General features: G+C 45.9%; 1 protein-coding gene across 1 annotated transcript in view; it reads right to left on the bottom strand.

Moving 5' to 3' along the window:
* Positions 1-15,814, bottom strand: part of LOC148594047 (microphthalmia-associated transcription factor-like) — a gene marked incomplete at its 3' end in the record, with an annotated part of 50,703 nt that extends 34,889 nt beyond the window's left edge. Inside the window, exon 1 of the mRNA XM_088528323.1 lies at positions 15,705-15,814. Within this exon, the coding sequence (XP_088384449.1) occupies positions 15,705-15,808 (104 nt within the window). The remainder of the gene's footprint in view (positions 1-15,704) is intronic.
* Positions 15,815-22,199: the final 6,385 nt, after the last annotated feature.

Genomic DNA, 22,199 nt, shown 5'->3' with positions numbered 1-22,199 from the left:
TCACCACCTTGGAAATAAAGTAGTTACCTAAGTGGTGAAGATGCTACTCCCACCCCCGTACAAATCACTCAAGCAGCAGCAAAGGTGATTATCAACAATGGCTGAAAAAAGCCTGAGTATCTTGCACTTTTACCCCCAAAACCTGCTAGGAAATACAACATATGTTTGGGGCTAAAACAACACTGATGAGTGATGCTGCCCTCTGCAAGTGCCATCAGGTTCGCATAGCTGAATAAGCAGTCTTATCTACTCACTATTACCTCGGTCAAAAGAGGCATAAACAGTATTTTACACCCATGATGTTCACAACAAGAGGACAAAGCTGCCTTCTACCCCAGTGCTCACCCAGGACCTCTGGTCCAGTTTTCTAGGAGAAGGCCTGTACCTTATACCCAAGGACAACTCAAAGATCTCCGAACCCTTAGGGGAGCTTTGAGCCAGGACATTTGCCTCCAGAGCACGAAAGTTGCAGCCTAAAAAACAAGAGTTTGGGCAGCAGCAGCACCCGCTGTTAGTGCCCGCTTTCCTGAGCTGCTCCCAATGACCCACGTGCAAGAGCCCAATGCTTCTCGGGGAAAACTCAAATCTGCTTCCCCAGCATAGCAGCTCTGCACATGTGGAGGGAAGAGGTAGTAGCTGGTGGCAGTACTTAAATGCTCCTCTTGCCAGAAGAGTTTGGTGCCACTTTTCTTCTTAACAGTAAGAGTTGTGGTAGAAGGTAAAATAAGCAGCACAGCAGTAAGAAAGGGAATATATATAAGAAAAGTCAGGTCAATTTTACTGAAGGAACTCCACAGCCTGTATTCTTGCACATACTATCTTCCAGCATCTCTCTCCAACTGCAAACTCGGTGGGAAAAGGTAGAGCCCAGATTCAATCTTAACCTGTAGTACAAGAGGGGGTCTGGGTTAGCCCACATTGCCCATCTGGATCAGCAACATGCCCTGTCTCATGGCAAGCGGGCAATAACCACCCTAGCCAGGAGCTCCCATTGCAGGAAAAGCTCTGCCATAAACCCACGGGCAGCAACAGGCCAGCGTGCAACAACCCACATCCCAGCTCCGTCACTAAATTCCCAAAGCAACCAAGAAGACTCCCTAGCTATGCAAATACAAAGGCAAAGCAGCTCCTCCGAACTGCCTTCCATTAACACCACAGCTCAGCAGAGCTTCCCGTGCACTGCGCAGAATCTAATCCTGCACAGCCTGTTCCAACTTCTCATTACTGAACATCTTTCATGTGTTAACTCACATGTGTTAGATATGCAGCACTAAACTAGCACCTTCTGAACTCCAGAGTAAGCTGGAAATTAATTACTAAACCAGGTTTTTAAATAAAAGTAAAACTCTATTAAGTGCCTACAGCAATGCTAAAGTTGATGGCTTAATTGGCGGCAAGCACTGCAGAGTTAAACTGCCCTGACAGCTCGATCTGCAGAGCAGCTCGCACGGCTCAACGAGACCTCCCAGATCCCAGTTGTACCCAGGCTACAGGAGATTCACATCTCGCACACCCAGGCCTTCAGATCACTGACTTCGTGTCCCAACACGGCTTCCCCTGCTCCCAAAGCCGGTGTTTTCAGTCAAATACGGCATTTAGGGACGACCTGGCAGGCCGATGTCCAAACCTCTCCCTCATTCTGCTCCTGCTCCCCTCTTGTACGTAGCGCCAAGCCTATGTTACACGGGAAGAGGCAGACAGCAGCTATGGGGTAAAACACACAGCATCTACAGAGAGAGACAAGTAACAGCCTTCAAGATCTGTCAGCATCTAAAATTCAGACAACACTAATTTTATCTCCGAAGCATCCAGCAGCTATGCTTTATAACGCTCTTGGGGAGTACAGATATCACTGCGTCGTGTTTACCACTGAAATTACTCTCATTCACAAGAGAAAACTGTCCAAAAGGACTGCATAAATATAGACATCATCTATAAACTCGAAGAGAAAACAAGCATTGACTCTGGTCTCAGGTTTCCTTCAAGTATCTAGTCGGCAACAGCTACTCAAGTTTCTCTCCAAGTCCCCCCGCTGCCCTGGGATAACACCCTCAACTTTCTACTCCGTTTCTCAAGAGCTATTGGAAAGGCAAAAGGAACAAAAGCTGGAGCAGTAAACAGGGGTTATTTTTTCCATACTGGATGTTTGGCTATTGCCAGTAAACTACAGCTACCAAAACATGTCAGAGCTTGACGATACACAGGAGTGAACGCTGCCTCATAAAACAGAGGCTGAAGACTCTGCAGTCAACAAATGTTCATTTCTGTGCTTAACAGCAAGTGAATCAAGTAAGACTCCTACGGCATGGCATAAAATTGGACTCTTATTTGCTATTATAGTGTTGTTAAAGGTTCTTGTTTAATTGCTGTGCTTTGTTTTATCCAGGAAGGCACCTTGAAGTTTTCAAGTAAGCTTATTTCTTCTAAAAAAGATATTCTGCAAGATATCCGGTTTGTTGGTCTTTGAAACTGCCAAAAAACAACCCAAAGCAAACCGAAACATTAGCTACCCGGTTCAGTACGAGATTTGTTTAAAATAGCTTGGCAGAAATTCATTGTATACTGTCCTCACCGACACAGAAACAACTGCATGCTACAAAAAGGCACTTTGTGTGCATTGAGAAACAGACTCCAGAATTAGCCCCAGAACACAAAATGACCAAAGTTCATGTTTACTATTTTAAAAGCAATTTTAACTTTACTATATGAATTCGTAACAGGCAAGTTAGTGCTGGTGCATCAAAGCACTGGAATATTTTAGTCACCGCCCCATGGAATTATTCTACATGTTAAAATGTCCAGATAACATCACAGCAAAGAGCGTTTGAGAGATGCTTTGCACAAACAATACCAAGGCACAGTTCTGCAGTATCGGATAATGCTTATTATTAATAGGTGCTTATTAAATATAATGATACATTGTAGAATGATACAGCAAAATCTAGTCCATATCAAACACAACTGAATCAAGAAAAGGAAAAAAAACACAGCTGTTTTTGAGCAAAGACAAAAACAACACAGTAGCTTACCCACCCAGCCTTTAACTATTTCTGTGCAGTTAACAGCTTTTAGGACCAATTGCAACAGTTCAAATGATACAGAATTTATTTTCTGCTGTCTTAAGTAGAAAAGCAAAGCAGAAATACAAGAACTTTTAGTGGGGGGAGTGAGGGTTAGGCCAAAAACATATACCTCAGCCTGCTCAATGAGCTACCATGATATACAAGAAATAATAGTTTTGAGTTATACAGCTGTAACCTATTTACCTATGCACGAGTTACTTAATAAGGAAAATCCAATATTTTTGTGCAGTCTACCCATCTTGAGGCATATTTAAAGCCTGGCTGGACATGGTCCTGAGCAACCTGTTCTAGCCAACCCTTCTAGAGCAGGAGGTTGGACAAGACCATCTCCAAAAGTCCCTTCCAACCCAACAGAACTCATATTCTGTAATTCTACACACACACACACACACACACACACACACACACACAGTGGGGAGGAGGCAGAGGGAAACATTGCATATCCCCAAAGAAATCCCATTCCTCAATCTTCAAAGCCTCCAGCACAGCAGTTGACTTTGAGAACATCATCTGGATGGAGAAAACCACTGCATCCAGAGCTCTTCTTTCAAGGTAGAGGCGCAAGGAGCTCCCCACTACATGTTCAAGGCATCATTCTCAGTGATTTAAGCATACACAAATCTAGCTACTCATCTGTTGAACGTCTAAGACTTTCCAGTGCCAAGAACTTTATCACTTCATTTCTATCAAGAAAAAACACGAGCCAGCACTCTCATAAGGGACAGTTAGCGCTTGGACTTCATCTCAGTCTGCTGAAGACAGGAAGGGTGATATCGGTCGGTCTCTTTTTTAGTCAGTTAGTTGTGTATGGCACACCACAAACACTATGCATTTGTCTTTTTTAGAGGGACTTTTTACTTATTTAAGCACTCTTTCAGTGAAAGGGGAACATACTAAAAATCACAGTATCAGGCTCCAACGCAGAACGGATTTAACACCCCACTATATGCTGAGCACACTTCTGCCAGGCCAAAGCATTTTAAAGCACATGTTTAAACTTATGTACAGTCCCAAGCAGCATCTGCACACTCCAGCATTGCAGGATCAGCAATCCCCACATTTGCTACAGCCCTAGGGCTGCAACAAGTTCCAGCGTATGAGTACCAAACCAGTTGAATTATTTAGGATCCTGAAATGAAGAATACATTGAAGCGTTCTGCTGAACTGAGGTTTCGTCCAGGAAAACCTTTAAGCATATGCTTGACTTGAACATGCATTTAGATCTAATCCCTTCCAGAGAAGCCTAGCCATAAATGCTGAATTATTTCCTGAACTTGGAGCTCACACTATGCAGAGAGCTCAGAGTAAGTATTAGGCAAAAGAAAAGAAAAACCTAACTATAGTAAGCATTGGCTCAGAAAGAATGCTTTGGGGAGGGAATACATATCATTTTAATATTTATATTACTTCCAAGACTTCAAAAAGATTCAGTTGTTTCTAAAATCCCCAGACATAGGTCAGCATGGAGTTACCGCCCTGAATTCTTAATTCAAATTTGCACCTTCAGCTAACAAGATGCCAGGGAACAGAAAAGAACCTGTTACCAAAACCTTAGATTAAAAAGCAGAAAAACACAAAAATAATAAAAAAATCAGTTAAATTACCCAGATGGTTTTCATTCCAGAGGGGAAAAAAAACTAAATCAGCAGTTTGCAGAGCACGGCATTCTCTAAACACAAAATAAAGGGAAAACAATACACAAGCGGAGAGCGCAAATGCTGAGCGCATTATATTTTTGTTCCAGCAGAACTGCAATACAATCAATAGAGTCTTGCAGTTCTAGAGCTCCCTTCTCTCTGCTGCCAAGGCTGCTCTGCAGCCGCACACGGCTCTGAGAAGCAGCCTGCGGAAAGGAGGAATGACATCCCCAAAGCCAAGCAGCCTCCGCAGCATTAGGTGAAGCCAGATATCCCCAAATTTAACATCCCATCTGCTTTGGACAGGCCTGCACCCAGCAAGGGCTTACCAAAAGCAGAGCCCGATTCTGTTATCTTGATTCAAGTAGAAGGAAACCCGTCTTGCACTGAATAGCGATTATGGGGTTGCACTTCTGATAACTGTGCTAGTCCTACCACAGAAACAAACCCGCTGAGAAAGGATAACCGAGACAGATAATGCATTTTTGGGCACTGTGCTACTTTATAAACCCTGCATTACTCAACACAAAGCTATTATAGATGGAAAATATGCATTGTACAACAGCACCAAAAAAAAATTCAAATCCACCAGCTGCAGAAAACTGATCAGAAAGATAAGCAAGAGAAGAGCCAGGGAAAATATCCCTGCAGTTACAGATGGATATTCATCCCTTTCACACTGCACCTCACTACAATGTTCCATAGCAACGGGGCAATAGTCAGATAGCAGCAATGAGGCTGGTAACCATACGAACCAGCTCCATCCTCCAGCCTCCTAGCGCTCCTCATAAAAAGGGAACGAGAAGACGAGCGAGCAAGTCCAATATCTAAATAAAGAGGAGCTGTAAGCAATCACTGTGGCATTTCTCCTTCACAGTTTTACTTTCCCTCGCTACTGCTAGCTTTTCCAAGCCTGTGTCCCCAAGATTGTTTTCCTGGATTAGTTTTGCACCATGCGAATGGCACATTGATTCCCTTCTCACCCCATAGAGAGCAGGGCCACCAACTGACACTACAAGCGCCATCAGAGGCTCTCCAGGTTACAGCTTACCACCTTTACCACCACTTTTCTCATCAAGCCAGAAAAGCATTTGGGAGCACAAGATCCTCAGAGCTGCTCCTCCACGGGAGGACTCATAGCCTGATGTAACCCTGCCAGGCAAAAGGCCAGACGAGCAACAGTTGCAAAGAGCAAGTTAATGAAGACCCTGCTGCAAACAGATCAGTGTAGGTAGCAAGGGTGTCCATGGGTCTTTCCTGTGGGAAATACTTGAAAATTGCAAGACCTCCCAAGCTTTCCAAATGGTGCCTATTAAGTGTATTCAGTGCCAGGCCTCCCCACAGAGCTGCCTAGCACTGTCTGCATTGCAGATTTTCATTTCTTACTACAGAGTCCTTGCACTACAGAGCAGCTGCAGCACCCTGGAGATCCCCAAAACAGGCAGATCCTTTAATGCATTTCTGTATTACCCCGTGCTCTTGGAAAAACAGAAGGTCACTGCAGGCCCAGAACATCTGTACAGCTAACAGCTGCTGCAATAGGACAGTAAATGCCTAGAGATGTATGAGCTGGAACCCAAATCACCATTTGGGGAAGAGTTTTGCAATTAGATTGAAACTGAATTGCACAACAAGCCAAATCAATAAACAGGTTGATGCGATAGAGCCACCTTGTTGTTTTAAAACTACCCTCTGCCATTCCTTTATTCCTTTGAAACCTATCCACTTTATTTCCTTTGAAATTCACCTTCTGCATACCTTGCTGTACCCATTTCACATCTCTGGGGGGGGGAGGAGGGGGGAAAAATGTATATTTTAAGCTCTTTTAGTAAGTGATCCATACTTACCCTCCCTCTTTTTACATTCACCTTTGCCTGGCAGCTCCCTCACCCCACACACACCACTCGCAGCAGTCCCCTCATCACCGGTACCACCAAGGTCAATCCCGCACTGGGACTTCCTTTCCCTTCTGCCACCATTCAGGAACCCCTGGCCACTCTATCCCAAGACGCCTTCTCCCCGCATCCAGTTACCGTCCTGCAAGTCGCACTTCTCTTTCAGAGGAGTCCCTGGATTTCACGCTGTGACCCCAATTACACAATTCTGGGCAGCTGCCTTTCTGAAACAGATGTTCTCCAAAATTGGATCGTTTCAGCACCATCTGCCTTACTTCCTGGAAGAGCTTCTCCACACTGTATAAGTAATTATATATTTACGGAATCACGACAAGAACCATTCCTGATGAATGCTCACTCCCTGTGCTACCTGGTTATGTTTGTCCTCACCAGTCTAGAGGAGGAATGAATTGGGGAATATCAGGGATAAATATTACCAGCTTTTGCCAAAGAGCACCTCCAAAAACCCACAGTTTAGCGATTTGGAACCCAACAAGGCACAGCAGGAGGACAAGGGGGACCCGCGTGCAAGGCCACAAAAGGAGTGATCACATAACACACTGCTAACACACATTTCCTCCCTCCTTAGTGCCAGGTAGCAAACGCAGGACAGCCCAACTGGCAGACACCTCCAAAGCTGGAATAACGATTCACCAGAGAGCAACCTTCCTGTTGCAACAACACGAAGATACACCCAGCTCCTCTTCTAACTCTGCCCACATCTTCATTAAGCAGCTTGACAGCTGGGATGCGTCTTTAGCCTGGCTGAGGTGGGTAAAATTGTTCATATATTGGTACAACTAAAGATTGCTGGACTGAGTAGAAGCCCAAATACAGCAGCCAGGACATGCCAGGGGACCCACAGCATGACCCCAAAGTCCTTTCGGCAAGATTTCCAGGGCACAGCCCAAGGAACCAGGATTTTTAATAGAAAACAGGGCGGGGGAAGGAAAAAAAATTCCTCTCCCTCCTTCCTGCTTTCCCTATCTCAATAGCATTCCAGCTTCCCCCTCTCAGGTTGCAACTGTTATTTATTCAGGCTGAAGTTCACAAACAATAAAACAGAACGGCCCTGATTGACTCTACCTCTGAGCTGGCTCTCTAGCTGTGTGTAAGGGTCACCTCCAGGAAGAGAAGCATTTCCAAAATAAGTGATTTTACACAAAATCTCTCTTCTTGTATTCAGATAAAACATTCAGAATCCTGGAAGGAAAAAACTGTGCACAGGCTTTTCTCAGATCCCAACATCCCTGTCCTCCTGGATTGCCACTGCTTGGATAGCACTTGGGGTTGTTACGAGCTGCCAAGGCAGGAAGAGGTATTGGAGCATCCAGAGCGGCTCTGGAATACAGGATCTTTGATTGGCCTGATGTTGAGACACAAACATTGAGCTTGGGAAGCTTCCAAAGTCAGAAACTTTGAGAAACTGAGTAACACAGTGGTTCTCCACACCCAAAACACTAATTTTCCATATGTAAAGTCCTTTCCACATGGTTTCTAATTGCAAGTCAGGCATGTAATCACTGCACATAGAGAAACAGAGCTTGGCTTTAGTATCTCCCGACAGATACAAACCTCCTCCCTGCTCTTTTCAGCTCCAGCTGCCTCTTCTCCTCACTTTACAACCGATCCCACAACATGGTCCAACAGGGTCTGACCTCGCAGGACGCTGCACGAGCCCACGCCGGGCAGCAACCACAAACGCAGCCCAAGCGGCGCATTTGGCAAGATTCACATTCCCGTTTCGTGCCAAAACCAGCAGCACAAACGGAGACAGAACGTACCTGTGAAACTAGATCACAGTTCTCTGGAAAGTATTAAGAAAGGGTGAAGCCAGCTCTTCCAACAAGCTGCCACGCTGACTCCGAGGGGACCTTAGCTGAAATATTCTCATGGAACAGCAACTGCAGGATCAGCATCCAACTGTATTTGTGATATTCTGGAGAAAAAGAGGCTCTCAAGAAGAGATGTTTGTTTGCTCTTAATACAGAACACACAAAACCAGCTCTGTACATCTGCAAATATATCTATCATTAAGAGAATCTTCCTGGGAACCTATTAAAAAAGCACTGTTTGCTGTCAGCGGCTGTTAATTACCATATTAAAAGGGCAGCCCAAAGCCCACGCGCGCAGCGAGGAGCGCAGCGAGCAGCTCCGCGGCGCCCGCGGGAAGGGGTCACCACGCACGGGAGCAGCGGTTCTGCCCTTCACCCTGCCCAGCCACTTCAGGGAGCAGCTGTTGGCAACAGGACGCGGCGGGGAGGGAAAACCTGCAGTGTTTTTTCTGCATAATCCCTCACCTCTGAAGAAAAAAGGGGAAAGAAAAAAAAAAAGTATAAAACGCCAGGCCCTGGCTTGCACGTTTGGCAGAAAGCTGCTAACGCAAACACGACAGAAGCCCTTGCAGCAGAGACGTTACCAGAAAATATGAGCTTGCTCTGAACTACTCTGAGCCGCTATTAGTGGTCGGAGCATTAACTAGCTGTTGTATCCTGCGGTGTCTAGCAAGAAGTCCTCCTCTGAGCTTTCTCAACTCATTTACTTGCACCAGGGACCTGCACCCGGGAAGAACATCCCCTCTCACCCTAGACGTTCCTCTGCAAAGATATGTTATGAACATGCAACAAAACCTTTCCCTTTCCTTGGGCTGTTTTCCCCCCCCAATATGAAATACAGTGGGAACCTGACTGCAAACTAGTCATTGTGCTGATGCTATTTTGTTGCTGGGATTATTTAAAAAGACCCCAGTCCTAGTATGAGGGTAGTGTAATACAGTTATTTGCACATTACAGTTTGCTATGCTGTTTCACTAAATAATAAAAATAAAAATAAAACCTACAATCCTACAGTCACTGCATTTTGAACACTTTTAAAGGAAGAGTCAAACAATAACGGCCCTGAGCCCAGCCAGCTTATAGAGACTTTGAGCCTCGTGTAGCTCTCAGAAGTGAGACAGCAGATTGTCCTGGAAGCAATACGGACTCAACACACAATTTCAATTTTTAGCAGAAGAATAAACAGAAAATTACAAAGTCTTAGAGTGTTTTGCTTTGGAAAGCAAACACAGAAATGAGACAGTAGAGACTGTCTCTAAATGGGTTTTCCCAATATCCTCATTTTTAAACAGCTGCACAGATTTCCAGTTCTGCCTGTTAAACTTCTAAGCATCGGCACATGTCGTGAGACAGGGAAATCATATTTTTAACGTATCTGAAAGCCCCTTCTGCTCGCATTTCCCAGTGTTCTCACTCCCAACGAAGCAGTACAGCAAGAATTGGTCACGCTGCCAACCACTGTTCTGGAACAGGCCTCCAATGCCACCATGAAAAGCGCAAAATAAAAACATATATAGCTCAGAACAAGCTTCACAGTGGCATGTGTAAATGACAGCCACCAGGTTCACAGCCATCCAATATTATATGGTCCAGGGACCTGGGAAGTTCCCTCTGCTGCACATGGGAAAACAAGTGGAAACAGAGGCACCTCTGCTCCCAGGAACCACATCGGTTCATTTGGAGCCACACAAAAAGAGGCATCTTACAGGTAGAAGAATTTACTCGTTTAAACTATAACACAGATTCTGGAAACTGATAGCAGACAGCTAGGAAAGCTTCCTGCTCACCAGAAAGGTGCAAATTATTTCACATGGCAAGTGTTAAGTATGTTAACACAAGTGACACAGCCAGTGGTCCTGTAAATAAAAAGGAGAGAAGGGACTCTGCTAAACAGATAGCACTCACACTGCAAAGACAGGAGAGCCAGCCCAGCTCCAGCTCTCTGCACGAACAGCTTGGCAGCTGAACAAAATCCTCAGGAGAAAAATCGGACTGGGGAAAGAAGCAAAAAGGTGCCATTTAGTAGTTCATATCAAAGCTAACGTGGAGCTGAATTTCATAGGCTATTTCTGCTTCCTTGCTAAATAGCAAAAGCCTACGGCAAATAACAGAGGAGCAAGAGCTTCTCGGAAGAGAAAAAGGTCACAGGAATCTTTCACAATGGAAAATGTTCTGCTGCAGGCAGAGAAAATGCCCTGCTGCAGCACCGGGGCCCAATATGAAATAAAGAAACTTGATTTGTCATACAAAGTCTTATTGTCCCCTGTGTTTCTACAACAGACACCCCATTTACAGCCTCTCCTTTTAAGCCTGTTTCCAAAAATAAAGGGATTTTTAAAAACAAGTGTGGCTAGGTTTTCCATCCAGTGAAGAGAATTTGGGGTGCAGAATAAACATGGAATTACTGACTCACAAAAACGTTACTGCAGAGATCTGAGAGGGACACAGCTCGGGCTTTGCTCTGCTCCCAGTGACATCAGCAAGACTTTCACCTCCAACGTCACTCCATACCAGCCTACGTATCATCTTAAAGTCAGCTCTTACCATTTATTTTGAAATATATAATGTTCCTCTGCAACAGACTGAAAAATATTTCAAGAACTTTTTAAATCTGTTCCTCTAAGACACTTGTAATTTTTTTTCTTTTTTTCTTTAAAAAAAAAAAAAAACCACTGAGACTCGGTTCCTGAATGCAAGCACATGTGACCTGTTCTAAATAAAGGATATTTTCCACTTCTTGCACAACTGGAACAGATATAAGCAGTAGCTTGAACAAGCTGCATTGCAGAACCAGAACCCAACCAGAATGTAAAACACTTGAATAAGATCCATAAATAGCAGCAATATGAAAATACTACCTCTGATAATGCACAAACCAGTGTTGAGAAGGCTAATGCAATCAAGCTGAAGTTTAATCACAGTGCAACGTTGATTTACAAAATTAAACTCGATCAGCTGCAAACTAAGGCACTGTGAAAAAGTCCTACTTGGCTGCAGAGTGAACATATCTTTCAAAAATCTGTCCTCTTAGGTTTAATTAATATTGCCCTGACAAGCATCGTGTATTAAAAGGAAACTGTTACTAAATGTAGTCTTCAGAGATTCGTATTTTCCTCTTTTGGTGCTGTACTAGACCTTTGGAGAGAATCCGACTCGGATAAAGATGCGTTACTCATTGACAGCAGCAAAATAGTCAGCATTTACATTTAAAAAAAAAAAAAAAAAGCACCTAGACACCTGGAATGACGAGAATTTGAGACAGACATCACTATTTTTGCAATGACATTAACTACATCTCAAAGTTATTGCTCAGAAAGCCAGAACAAGCTTCCTCTAAAGCTATCATGCACCTTCAAGAATTCCCTGTTCACTTTTTCCACTAAAAATACCTCTTGTATTTTTAACCAGTCTGAAATAAATAAGCTGGAAAAAGGCAACAGAAAATAGAACAAGGAGTAGTAATTTACTTGTAGATTTGGGGGAACATAGTTTTAACAGCAGCAAGACAGTAAATTACAACTGACAACCATATTCTGGTACTTATTAGGTCAAGTGCACCACCCAAATAGAAACACATTATTGGAAGAATATATATATATTTATATTTTCTGCTGCATGTGGCACATCCAGGTTAGCTAAGGTTACCATGCACTTTGAGTTAATGCTTTTACACTAAATATCTCTGTGGGTCAAACTGTCCCTTCAGTAGCACTTACCCAGTGTTCACTAAAAGGGAAACGTGTACGGAACAGGGCCAGAATTTGGCTGGTAAACGGTAACTGCATGCATTATCCCAATGTAATAGGACAGTAAAAACACACAATAAGCTAATTATTGTGGCAAGTAAGAGCAGTACAAAAGCAAACTGTAAAGTTCCTCCTTCCTGACACCAGTTCTATATTCAAAACATACATTTCTATTAAGATAAATGACTTAAGTACAGTTGTCATAACATTAATGTGGATTCTTTAAGACCGACAGCACTCTGATGACTGTGTGCAGATATGACAGGATCAGTGTTGACTTTGGCTAATACCTGACTATTCTTTTCAATCAGTTGTCAATCAATCTGAAAATAAAACTCAATCCATTTGTTTGGGCCAGAAAAAAATCCTGTTTACTTGGTGCTCAATATGCAGGTGTGTAAAGATTTAAGAGCCTTGCTTATAAATTAAGAGAATCTGCTAATACTTCAGGATATCGCAGCAGGGGAATGAAACATGGAGATAAGAAGAAAAAAATATATATACATATATAGAGAGAGAGCTTTCCTGGTTAGTAACACAATTCAGTTTCTTCCTACAGTGAAAAGTAACTCTGGAGAAACTGAAGTGATTGAAATATATATATATATATATAAGTTTTCAAAGACATTCAACCACAGCAAATACCAGAGAACCTTTAAAAATGTCTAATGCTTAGTGCAAGAAGCTACATTCCCATGGGTTTCTGAAGAGTTTAGGAAATATGGCTGGAAACAATACATCTCAGCCCAATGTATTATCTTCATCCCTTGTGATTAAAGGTTTTTTTTTTGCTGGGCTTACATTTTTCCTTGGCCTCTAGCACTCTTAGCACTCTGTTGTGGCTTGGCCTAACTCAGTACAATATTTAGAGCAAAAAAGCTTTCATTATTTGGCCCTTCACAGCTTTGGATTGCAGACTTGAATGATGAAATTTGGATGGAGTAACTGCAAGGGCATATTAAAGGGGAGAACCATTTAACTGCATGTCTTATACTGGAAAATGGGCAAATTGGGAGGAGCAGAAGAATCAGGGAGTTATGCAAGACAAAAAATATAATTTTCTTCTTGTTTTTGAGCACTTGGATTCTTACCTACTGGTGAGCTACATGGCTTTTTTACATATTCCCAATCTCAGCTGCTATGAGCAAACCCAAGATGCCTACTGCCTCTTAGGGCTACCAGACACCACAGAAAACCCCCAACATTAGAAAATCAGCAACCCTCACCAGGGTAAATGGCAATTTACATGGGTCTCCTGCCATCAGCTCTGCCTTGTCTGCTCTCCTCGCTCTTCCTGGAGCAAGACTGTGAAAAAGGCAGCAAAAAGGCAGTTCTCATGGCACATCGTGACACTGCTTTCACCTGGCATTATTGCCTCGGTCACCGAGTATCTACTGCTGATTTGCACCCATGGGAGAGCAGCACGGCACTGCAGGATACCCTTGGTAACCATCGGCCAGACCCGTCTGGGGCCTGAGTTGAGGGACACCAAGAGTCCCCTTAGATTAGGATCTCCTTGTCACGAAGTTAACCGGTCCACAAGCAACGTCACCACCAGTCATCACCGAGCGTCATCGCGTGGCTCCGGGGACAAACTCGGAGGGACCCAACAGGATCCCCTTTGCCCGCTGCCTCTTTGACTCCCACAGGCCCAGGAAGACACCCACAGCTCTAAGTCGAGGTGACATCTGCACACGAGCGGTTTGGCCAACGGTGCCCTTGGCCATCCCTCAACAAGGTTGTGGCAACCATCAGCCCAGCCTCAGGGCTCTCCCTGGCATGGATGTGCGAGGAGGGACAGCGAGGAGGACCAGAGGCAAGCGGGTCACCTCCCCGTGCGGCCGTATGGAAAGCTGCTTGGGAACACATCGGAACAGGTTGCCCCGAGGCACTCCAGGATGTCCAGGTGACTCAGGCCTCGTTCCTCGGAACCCCGGAGCGGCAGCGCTGGCTCCCAGGGAAGGTCACGTGGGAACATAGCGTGGGAACGGAGCAACTCGGACAAGGGAAATGACGAGATTTAAGGGATGGACAAATACTCCTGTGCTCCCTTACAAGGCATTTTATTCACTTCCCCCCAAGAGAAGTGAACGCTGCTGGGGTCCCAAAGCACCAGAGTCACAGGAGTCAATAGCTGAAACAGCTATGGATGGGAATGGTGATCACAGTCCATGTCAAATAACAGCCTGGTACCTCTGCTCCCTGCCTGCCTGCTCCAAAAAGTGCAGATTACAAGGTGGGCATGGGTAAATCACAGCTCCTGCAGCCCAGCAGTTATATAATATAATATACCCTTGCAGTTACTCCAGCCAAATTTCAGCCCAGCAGAGCCCGGGCCAGGCTAAGGGCTCCAGCTGCTCTGCACCATCTTCCCACATTAGCCCCGATGTTGGTAACTTCCCTGCATCGCCCCGGCGGCAAGGAGAGGAGGCCTGGCCTTTCCCACCTGAGGGGGCCACCCCCATCGTCCCAACGTGTTCCAACATTTCCTGGCAACACGAGCGGCTCGATTTGAGCTAGGGCTACCCCAAAGAAAGACCCCAAGCAGCAAGAGGCCCTGCTCTGCCCGCCCTCAACACAGCAGCAGGGGTTCAGCATATTTTACTACAAGGCTTCCAATGTTGTCTAACCATTCGGAGCACAAATAAAAACCTTTATTTACTCTCAAGCCTGCCTGAGGAGGGAGAGAAGGAGGGGGGGGGGCTAAGTCCGTGTTTATTCTAGGACAAATTTAATTAACATTTACCCTGCTCTTCACCTTTTAGCTACACACAGAGGCGCGCAAAGAGCATCGCTCAAAAGCGAAAGCCAGAAACGCAAGGACGGGCCAACACCAGACTCGATGACAAGATACGGTCACAGCAACAACCTCACGCTGCGCAAGAGCGCGATGGGGCAGAACGGGGGTCAACACCAACGCAGGACACGGAACCAAGACGCAGCAAGAGCGGAGGGGACACGCCGGGGGCGTTTCACGGACGCGAGACACCGCGGGGGCTTTTCCGCGGTGGCCACGGGCATTCACTGCCTTTCCCCGGCTGCAGCGAAGGCACCGCGCGAGCGGGGCAGCGGGGGAGCCCCGGCAAGGCGGTATCTGCGCGACGCAGCAGCCGCAGATAAGGGCACCGCGCCCACCTCCGAAAAAACCACGTACACGCTTACACGTAAATTAAAACAGTAAACAAAAACACGGGTGTATCCGGGTCAGAAGTTCCCCCAAATAAGTAAACAAATAGCGGGGAAGAAAGACACAGGCGGGGGAAGCGCCGCGGGTCTCGCGCGGCCGCCGGCGGCACCTGCGCGGGCAGCGCCCCGGGACGCGCCGGCTCCGCGGCTGGGGGCTCCCTCCGGCGCCCGCTTTTTCCTTCCGCCCCCCCCCCTTTTTTTTTTTTTTTTTTTTTTTTTTTGCAAAACTAAAATAAGCGACGTCGCGGCAGCAGTCGCTCGGGGCCTGCTCCGCGGGGGCTCTGCGCGGCCTGCGCGCCCGCCGCGGGGCTCGCTCGCCCACCTGCTCTTCAGGGGCTGGCTCTTGAGCTCGTAGTAGGTCTTGGGCTCCTCGTGGAACTCCTCGCCCACCTCGAAGTCCGGCACGATCCCCGACTCCGCCTGCATCGTCGCTGCTGCTGCCGCCGGGAGCGGAGCGGAGCGCCGGGGAGCGGAACGAGCCGAGCGCGGCCTCGGCTCCCGCACACGCGCAGCGCAGCGCGGCCCGGACCGCCCCGTCCCGCCCCGCCGCCCTCGGAGCCGCCCCGGGGCCGGCCGGCCCGCCCGCCCCCGCGCACCTGCCCGTGAGCTCACTGCCACGTCACGGCCGCCCGGCGTGACGTCACGCGGCGCGCCGCTGGGCGCCGGTAGCGGTCATCACTTTTTCCAGGCACAGAAGTGACAGGGAGGATTGTCCCAAGCCTGGCTGTGCTGCGGACACACTGGAATTTGCAGCACTAGGAGCAATACCTTCAAGCTCGTGTGTTTGAAAATGGTGAAAAGCTCATGAAGAGCGTTGAAAGCACTGTAATACATTTCCTTAAATATCCAAGGCCCAGCTGGGCTTTGGTTAATTGCTGCAGAAATCCTTCACACCACCGGCTCTCCCAGGTTGGCTCCGGGAGGATCTGCAGGCTGCCGTGTTCACGATCAGAGAACATGGGAGTGCAGCTGGCGCAGGGAGCTGGGCCGCAGCCACGTGGAGGGCAGGGGAGCTTGTCCTGGCCAGCCCCTCCACACGCTCTCAGGGAAAGCGGCAGCGCTGGCACGAGCGCTGTTGGGTTTCTCCCCTTCCCAATCCAGCAGCAAGCAGCCTTCCTCGGCCGTGTCCTGTCCTCTCACCTTCTGCGACACCAGGGCCATGGGAAACTTCCAGCTCGGAGAGGAATTACAACATTTAACCCATGACGCTACCCTGGTGTTCTGGATTCCCTAAACAGAAGTCAAAACACAAGCCAAAGACCCAAGACTCAGTCTTGACCCAAGATGTGGACAAGGATGTTGGGATTACTCTGATGCCTCGTGATAACTCCAGAGTCATCAAGAGCAGCAAGTGGTGCTGCTAAAATCACAGTGCTGCTGCTCTATTGATGTCCCATCACCAATTCCAGCAGATATGACAAGGCTTTTCCATTGTCCTTTGCACAGTCAGAGCTGCAGCCCAGGAGGGAACCCAGATTTTCCCTGCTGGCACCTGGAGAAGAAGAGGCTCTGCTCGTCTCAGGAAATAAAGGTTTTGATGAACTAAAACCAAGCAAGAATTTAAGCATTAGATCCCAGGTTATTACTCAGCTGCCAAGCTCTGTGCAATGACTTCAGCAGCAGGAGTAATTACTTTAATGAATCAGACACAACAACTTGGATAAGGCCCTGAAGAATGTTCTTTTGAGCCCACATGGGCAGATGGCTGGAATAGCTTCACAGGAGGCTTGCTAACAATGCTTTTGGCAAAAAATAAAAATAATAACAATATATATTAAAAAAAAAACACCACTGAAAGATATTTACAGCCTGAGCCACTCTGACTCCTTGCATTAGGTGCAGTTCTTGCAGCAGGGCCCTTCAGTTTGCAAAGAGTTTACTTATTTTTCCAGTGTAAATGTGAGTTGTTTTCTGCTGCTACTCCACATAAACAGTTTATGAGCTTTCAGCTCTGCTTTCATTACAGTACCACTCATAAAGAGCTAAGATGGATGATGCCAATCCATGTCCGAGGTGGTGCTGCTCTACTTGAGATATTGCAGCCTGAGGAGTGCTTGTGTGCAAGGCTCACGGAAGGACTGAAAGTTGGGCTCCTTTTTGTCACTTCACAGAACTTTTATTCCATTCCTTCATCCCTCTTCTCTGGAGTGATGCAAAGCTGGCAAGCTCTGCTCAAGCAGAGGCGATTTCTCATTGAGCCTGGCTAATGGCGGTCTCCATACTGGATCACACAGAGCCCCCTCCTCAGAAAAGCAGAGGCCATTTGGTTTTATAAGGTTTTGGGAGTTTCTCTTTCAGCAGTAAGGAACAACACTTCCACTGTGCCCAAGCAGGATGTTTATACATAAGCACACCCCAAAACAAACACGATGCTCAAAGGTGAGTTCAACAGTACTGCACTTAGATTGCCATAAAGACAATAAATTTAGAACTAAAATATAAAATGCAGAGTAGATGAAAGCAAAGACAAGGTGAATAATCTACAGGCACATGGTTAAGATTTCTGCCTATCTATTCACAGTGGAGTGTTTTCCAGGCCTGGATCTCAGACGGCTTTAAGAAGGCAGGTAAGCACGACTGTTCACCTAAGAAAGCGAGGAGCAGAACGCAGAGAGGTTATTAGTCAAACATCAACTCGGCGGCAGAACCTGGACTTCAATCTGCTGTTTGTATTATGGGCATGACCCTACTAACATGAAGGATTTCTGCAACCTTGTCCCTCCGGTGGTGGCAATGGCCTATGAGCAAGTCGCAAACTCCTTGTACCAGCTAAAATTGGGTCTTGTCAGTGACCACTCATGTACTCAGAGTTACAGACCGTGCAGACATTTGCATTGGCTGCAATGTATCCGTGAGCTAGCCCACATCTGGATTAAGCAAAGGAAAATGCACGTCTGCCTTTGGCAGTTCATTTCCACGTTTGATCACCTTCACAGATAGATGCATGTCTGCTCCCTCATTTCAGTTAGGGTTGAACTTTCAGCCTGCTTTTTGGTTAAACTTTCTTCTGCTTTTTACAGCTTCTGTGCTAGAGCAGTTACACCAGTAAGGGACTGTTATTTTCTACTGTGAAAGCACTTATTCATCAAGCTTATAGCCAGGTCTTTTTGATAAACCCAGTAGACCGAGTCCTTTAAACTCTCCCGAAAGGCCCCTTTCCCAATCCAAATTCTCCATTTCCGTGACATGCTTTAGCAGTACACACCTATCCAGTGCTAGAAGCCACTAGGAAAAACAAATCCTGAGAGCAGATGGCAAAGGGGTCAGGGAAGAAGTCAAGCAGGCTTCTGTTTGCTGTATCAGAGCTGGACCAATAACAGAAACACCAGCCCTGCATATTTCTTGGACAAGCCCCAAGGACTGCGGTTTATCAGGAGCCCCCCCTGCTCCTCGCTCTGCCCCAGCACTTCCCGCGATTTCAGCGACGATGCCTAGGAGATGGGAACATGCTGCAGTCACACATTTCCATGTCTGCTCTTTGCATTTCCTTCATCTGCAGTATCTTCACTTGTAATTTGTATTTTTCTTCCTCTGGCGTACACGTACTATTTTAAATCGCTTCTCCTCCTCAGTCTAGGGATCTCTGGTTTGCATCAGGCCATAGCAAAATAGTTTATTTTCTCTGTTAGGCCTAAAATTGTGACACAACGCAGCAGATTTCCCAGTTTGCAAGAATTCCCCCAACAACCGTTTGTGCATTCATCTGAAGGGAGAAGGAAGCAGTCAATGCTGCTATTCAAAAAGGGAAAGACATGTGACTTAATTTTGAAGAAAGTTCTCAGACCCTTGTATTCATGCTCAGCATGATACACCATGAAATCCAAGAAGAGAACACAATTTACCCTGCAGACTAAAACACAGCGAGTCATTATCGCTCTGTATCTCTGTGCAAGCAGAAGACTTGTTTAAAAATTTTCAGCATTGAATAAAGAAAGGTGGTATTTAAGTTCAGTCTTCCAGCACGCAAGGAGAGATGATGGGAGGCACAGGCACACATGACGGCGAACGTCTCTGTCCTCTTTCTTTGCCCAGCCAACTGGGGATGTGCAGCTAAAATCTCCCATCCCCAAAGCTTCAGCAGAAATGCTGCTTCCGTTTGGGATGGACAACTGAGAGGGATCAAACCCGGGTGAATTTACACACAGCCCTCCAAGGAAGCTGTGCTGTGCATAGATCACTTACAGGTTATGAAGGAGTCACCATTTGGCCCAATTGCCACAGGACTGGCCTGTGGCATATCTCCAACATGGCATGGGAAGCAGCAGCCAGATAACCACTTCGCTCTGTTAGCTTGCATGCTGGATATGAGAAGATCTCAAGAGAAATAAGCTGTGTTCATATTTTAAAGGATATTTTCTATTTTTAAGTATATTTTCTGAGATTATTTCCTTAGTTTTGGACATTTGAAGTCTTAAATGTTCGTTTCCAACATGGTTTTATCAACAAAATTGTAGATGATTAGTTCCACAGCTGGTGCTCCCAGTGAACTGTATTACTTCAATGAATCACAGACTGATTTCTAGTCATTCTTGTCTTCACCTATGCCATGTTTTTCCTCACTAAAGGGATAGGAAGTGGAAGAATTCAATGGGGAACTAGAGAATCTCTGTTGTTCAATATCCTTGTTTTGATTTTCACATGTTCCTCTTTCCAGACACTAACTCATGATACTGGTTAGCAACAGCGCAAACAGGAGCTGCAATAGCAATGTCATCATGACTTTGCTTTAGGGAAAAAAATAAAATCTTTGATCAGGAATAGGCCTTTCCTTCTGTTTTCTCATCAGAAGAGCTTTCATGATTCCCACATCAGAGCCTGAGCTAGCAGTGCGAGGCAGACATTCCTAGATGCCGAAAGAGAGTGACAGGGAGTCACAACCACCCATCACGGTGACAAAATGCAGATGATCATCCCTGCTCCAAGGCAAAGGAGTCGCAGGGAGGACCAAGGACTCTGGCATTCTTCTGTGGTCGAGGGAGGAGGATCTAACAAATCCCAATAAAACCATCTCGCAACCTGCCACCCTCTTATCCTGGCTCTTCTGGTGCACTCAGAAGCGGAGGAGGAGGAGGTCGACCTTTTCTGCAAACAAAAGCTAAGGCTCTCCTAAACTAACATGACTTGAAGAATTGCCACTCTGAGAAAGACAAATCCAAGACTGTGAAGAACCATTTAAAATCAGAAAAATCACATGGAACAAAGTCTGTAAGGGCCAGCCCAGGGTTACAAACCCAGTTAGTTAAGCTGGTGCAAAGGCCAAAATGCGCACACATAAAGCAGGTTAATCCCTCACTTTTGCTGCTTCCCTGTCATCTAGGGCATTGCCAGCTGAGCAGATCAGGGTTAACTGGTTTTAACATCCTGACATTAAGTATCAGCCCCCTTGCATCCCCCCAAGTCCCAGATCCTGTCAGCCACCTCCTCGCCTTGCCCAAGATACTGTGGCTTGGCAGCATCAGCAACATATAGGTCTAAATCAGTCCCTGAAAATCCAGTTAGAAAAGATGAGACCAAAGCCCCAGGCCATTTTGCACAACACGTGGAGTCTTGCAATTTAAGGGGCAGGTGTTTGTTTCATTTCCTCACAGTCCAATAACAGTTTGGGATGGAGGAGCACAGATTTTTCGGTGAAAACTTTCTGCAGTTTTCTATTTTGATGCAGTCTTGCAAATGCTTTGGGTGCTGCATCTGTCTTTGAGAAGAGTTTTGCTCCAAGCGTTTTTCTGACGCTGAGAAACAAGACGTTTTTAAAAGAGCTGAAGATTATACATCAAAACCATGAGTATGTGTAGTTAGTCACCAAAAGCACAGGACGACCCACCCTCATTTCTGATTCCCACCCAGCCTTCGCACAAGTGCCATGAAACACAAACCCTCCCAAAATACCCCAGGAGGAGCCTTCTCCACTGGAAGTTAAAATCCCTTTTGGTTTATCTCATGTTCAGTATTTCTACATCTTTCTATGTCACCACCTAAAAGTTTGGTATTCAAATCCCAATGAAGCAGCAAGAGAAGCAGAAAAAAATTTTTAATAATTTTTAAAGCCTCTCTAGTACCAAGGGCTTGCTGAGGGTTGTGTGTGTTTTTAAAAAGGAGGAATTAAAAGGTAAGGGCAATTTGTTGAATCTGTGTTATCTTTCACACTTGTGGATGTGGCAAATTGATGCCCTTAGCTAGCAGAAGCGTGGTAAGGATTTTAAATCCATATTATACAGAAATAATTGGTAGCAAAATGGGTCAAAATCATGGACAGTTGAGATCAAAATTGTCTGTATAAAAAAAAGGAAAAAAAAGTATTTCTCAGAGCTCTGGGTAATGAATAGGTGCCTTTCTCATAATGCATGTCTACTGCAGGAAAAAATAATGGGGATTTAATACATTTTTTTCTTTTTGTCTCAGCAGGTTGCCATTTCATCTGACAAGAAGCTGTGTCACTGCCTCTGTCTACCCAGGATGAATAATTTAGAGGGTTTTTCACTAAAGGCAAAAAAAAAAAAAAAAAGGAAAAGAAAAGAAAAAAAATAGGCAAAACAAAAGGAAAGAAAAAAGGAAAGCAGGCTGCAGGCCCTGTCCCTCCCAGTGACACGCTGACCGTGACTTCGTGCCAGCCCCACGGGCTGTTTGTGGAGGAAGGTGCCTGATTCACCAGCCCCGGGCGTTCATTGCAGACCCAATTTCCAGGTGCTGAAGTTGCCAGGAAAGATCTCGTACTGCCGCACAGAGGAGCAGCCCCTTCCCTCTGCATAACTCCAGGGTTCAACTGGAATCTTTCTTTGTATGCATACAACCCCGCTGCAAAATAGCTTTAACCATTACT

The sequence above is a fragment of the Tinamus guttatus genome, unplaced genomic scaffold (genome assembly GCF_059628265.1).
Source record: "Tinamus guttatus ecotype Peru unplaced genomic scaffold, ASM5962826v1 Tinamus_guttatus_pri_ptg000307l, whole genome shotgun sequence".
In the NCBI taxonomy this organism is placed as follows: domain Eukaryota; kingdom Metazoa; phylum Chordata; class Aves; order Tinamiformes; family Tinamidae; genus Tinamus; species Tinamus guttatus.
This window is presented reverse-complemented; position numbering and strand designations above follow the sequence as displayed.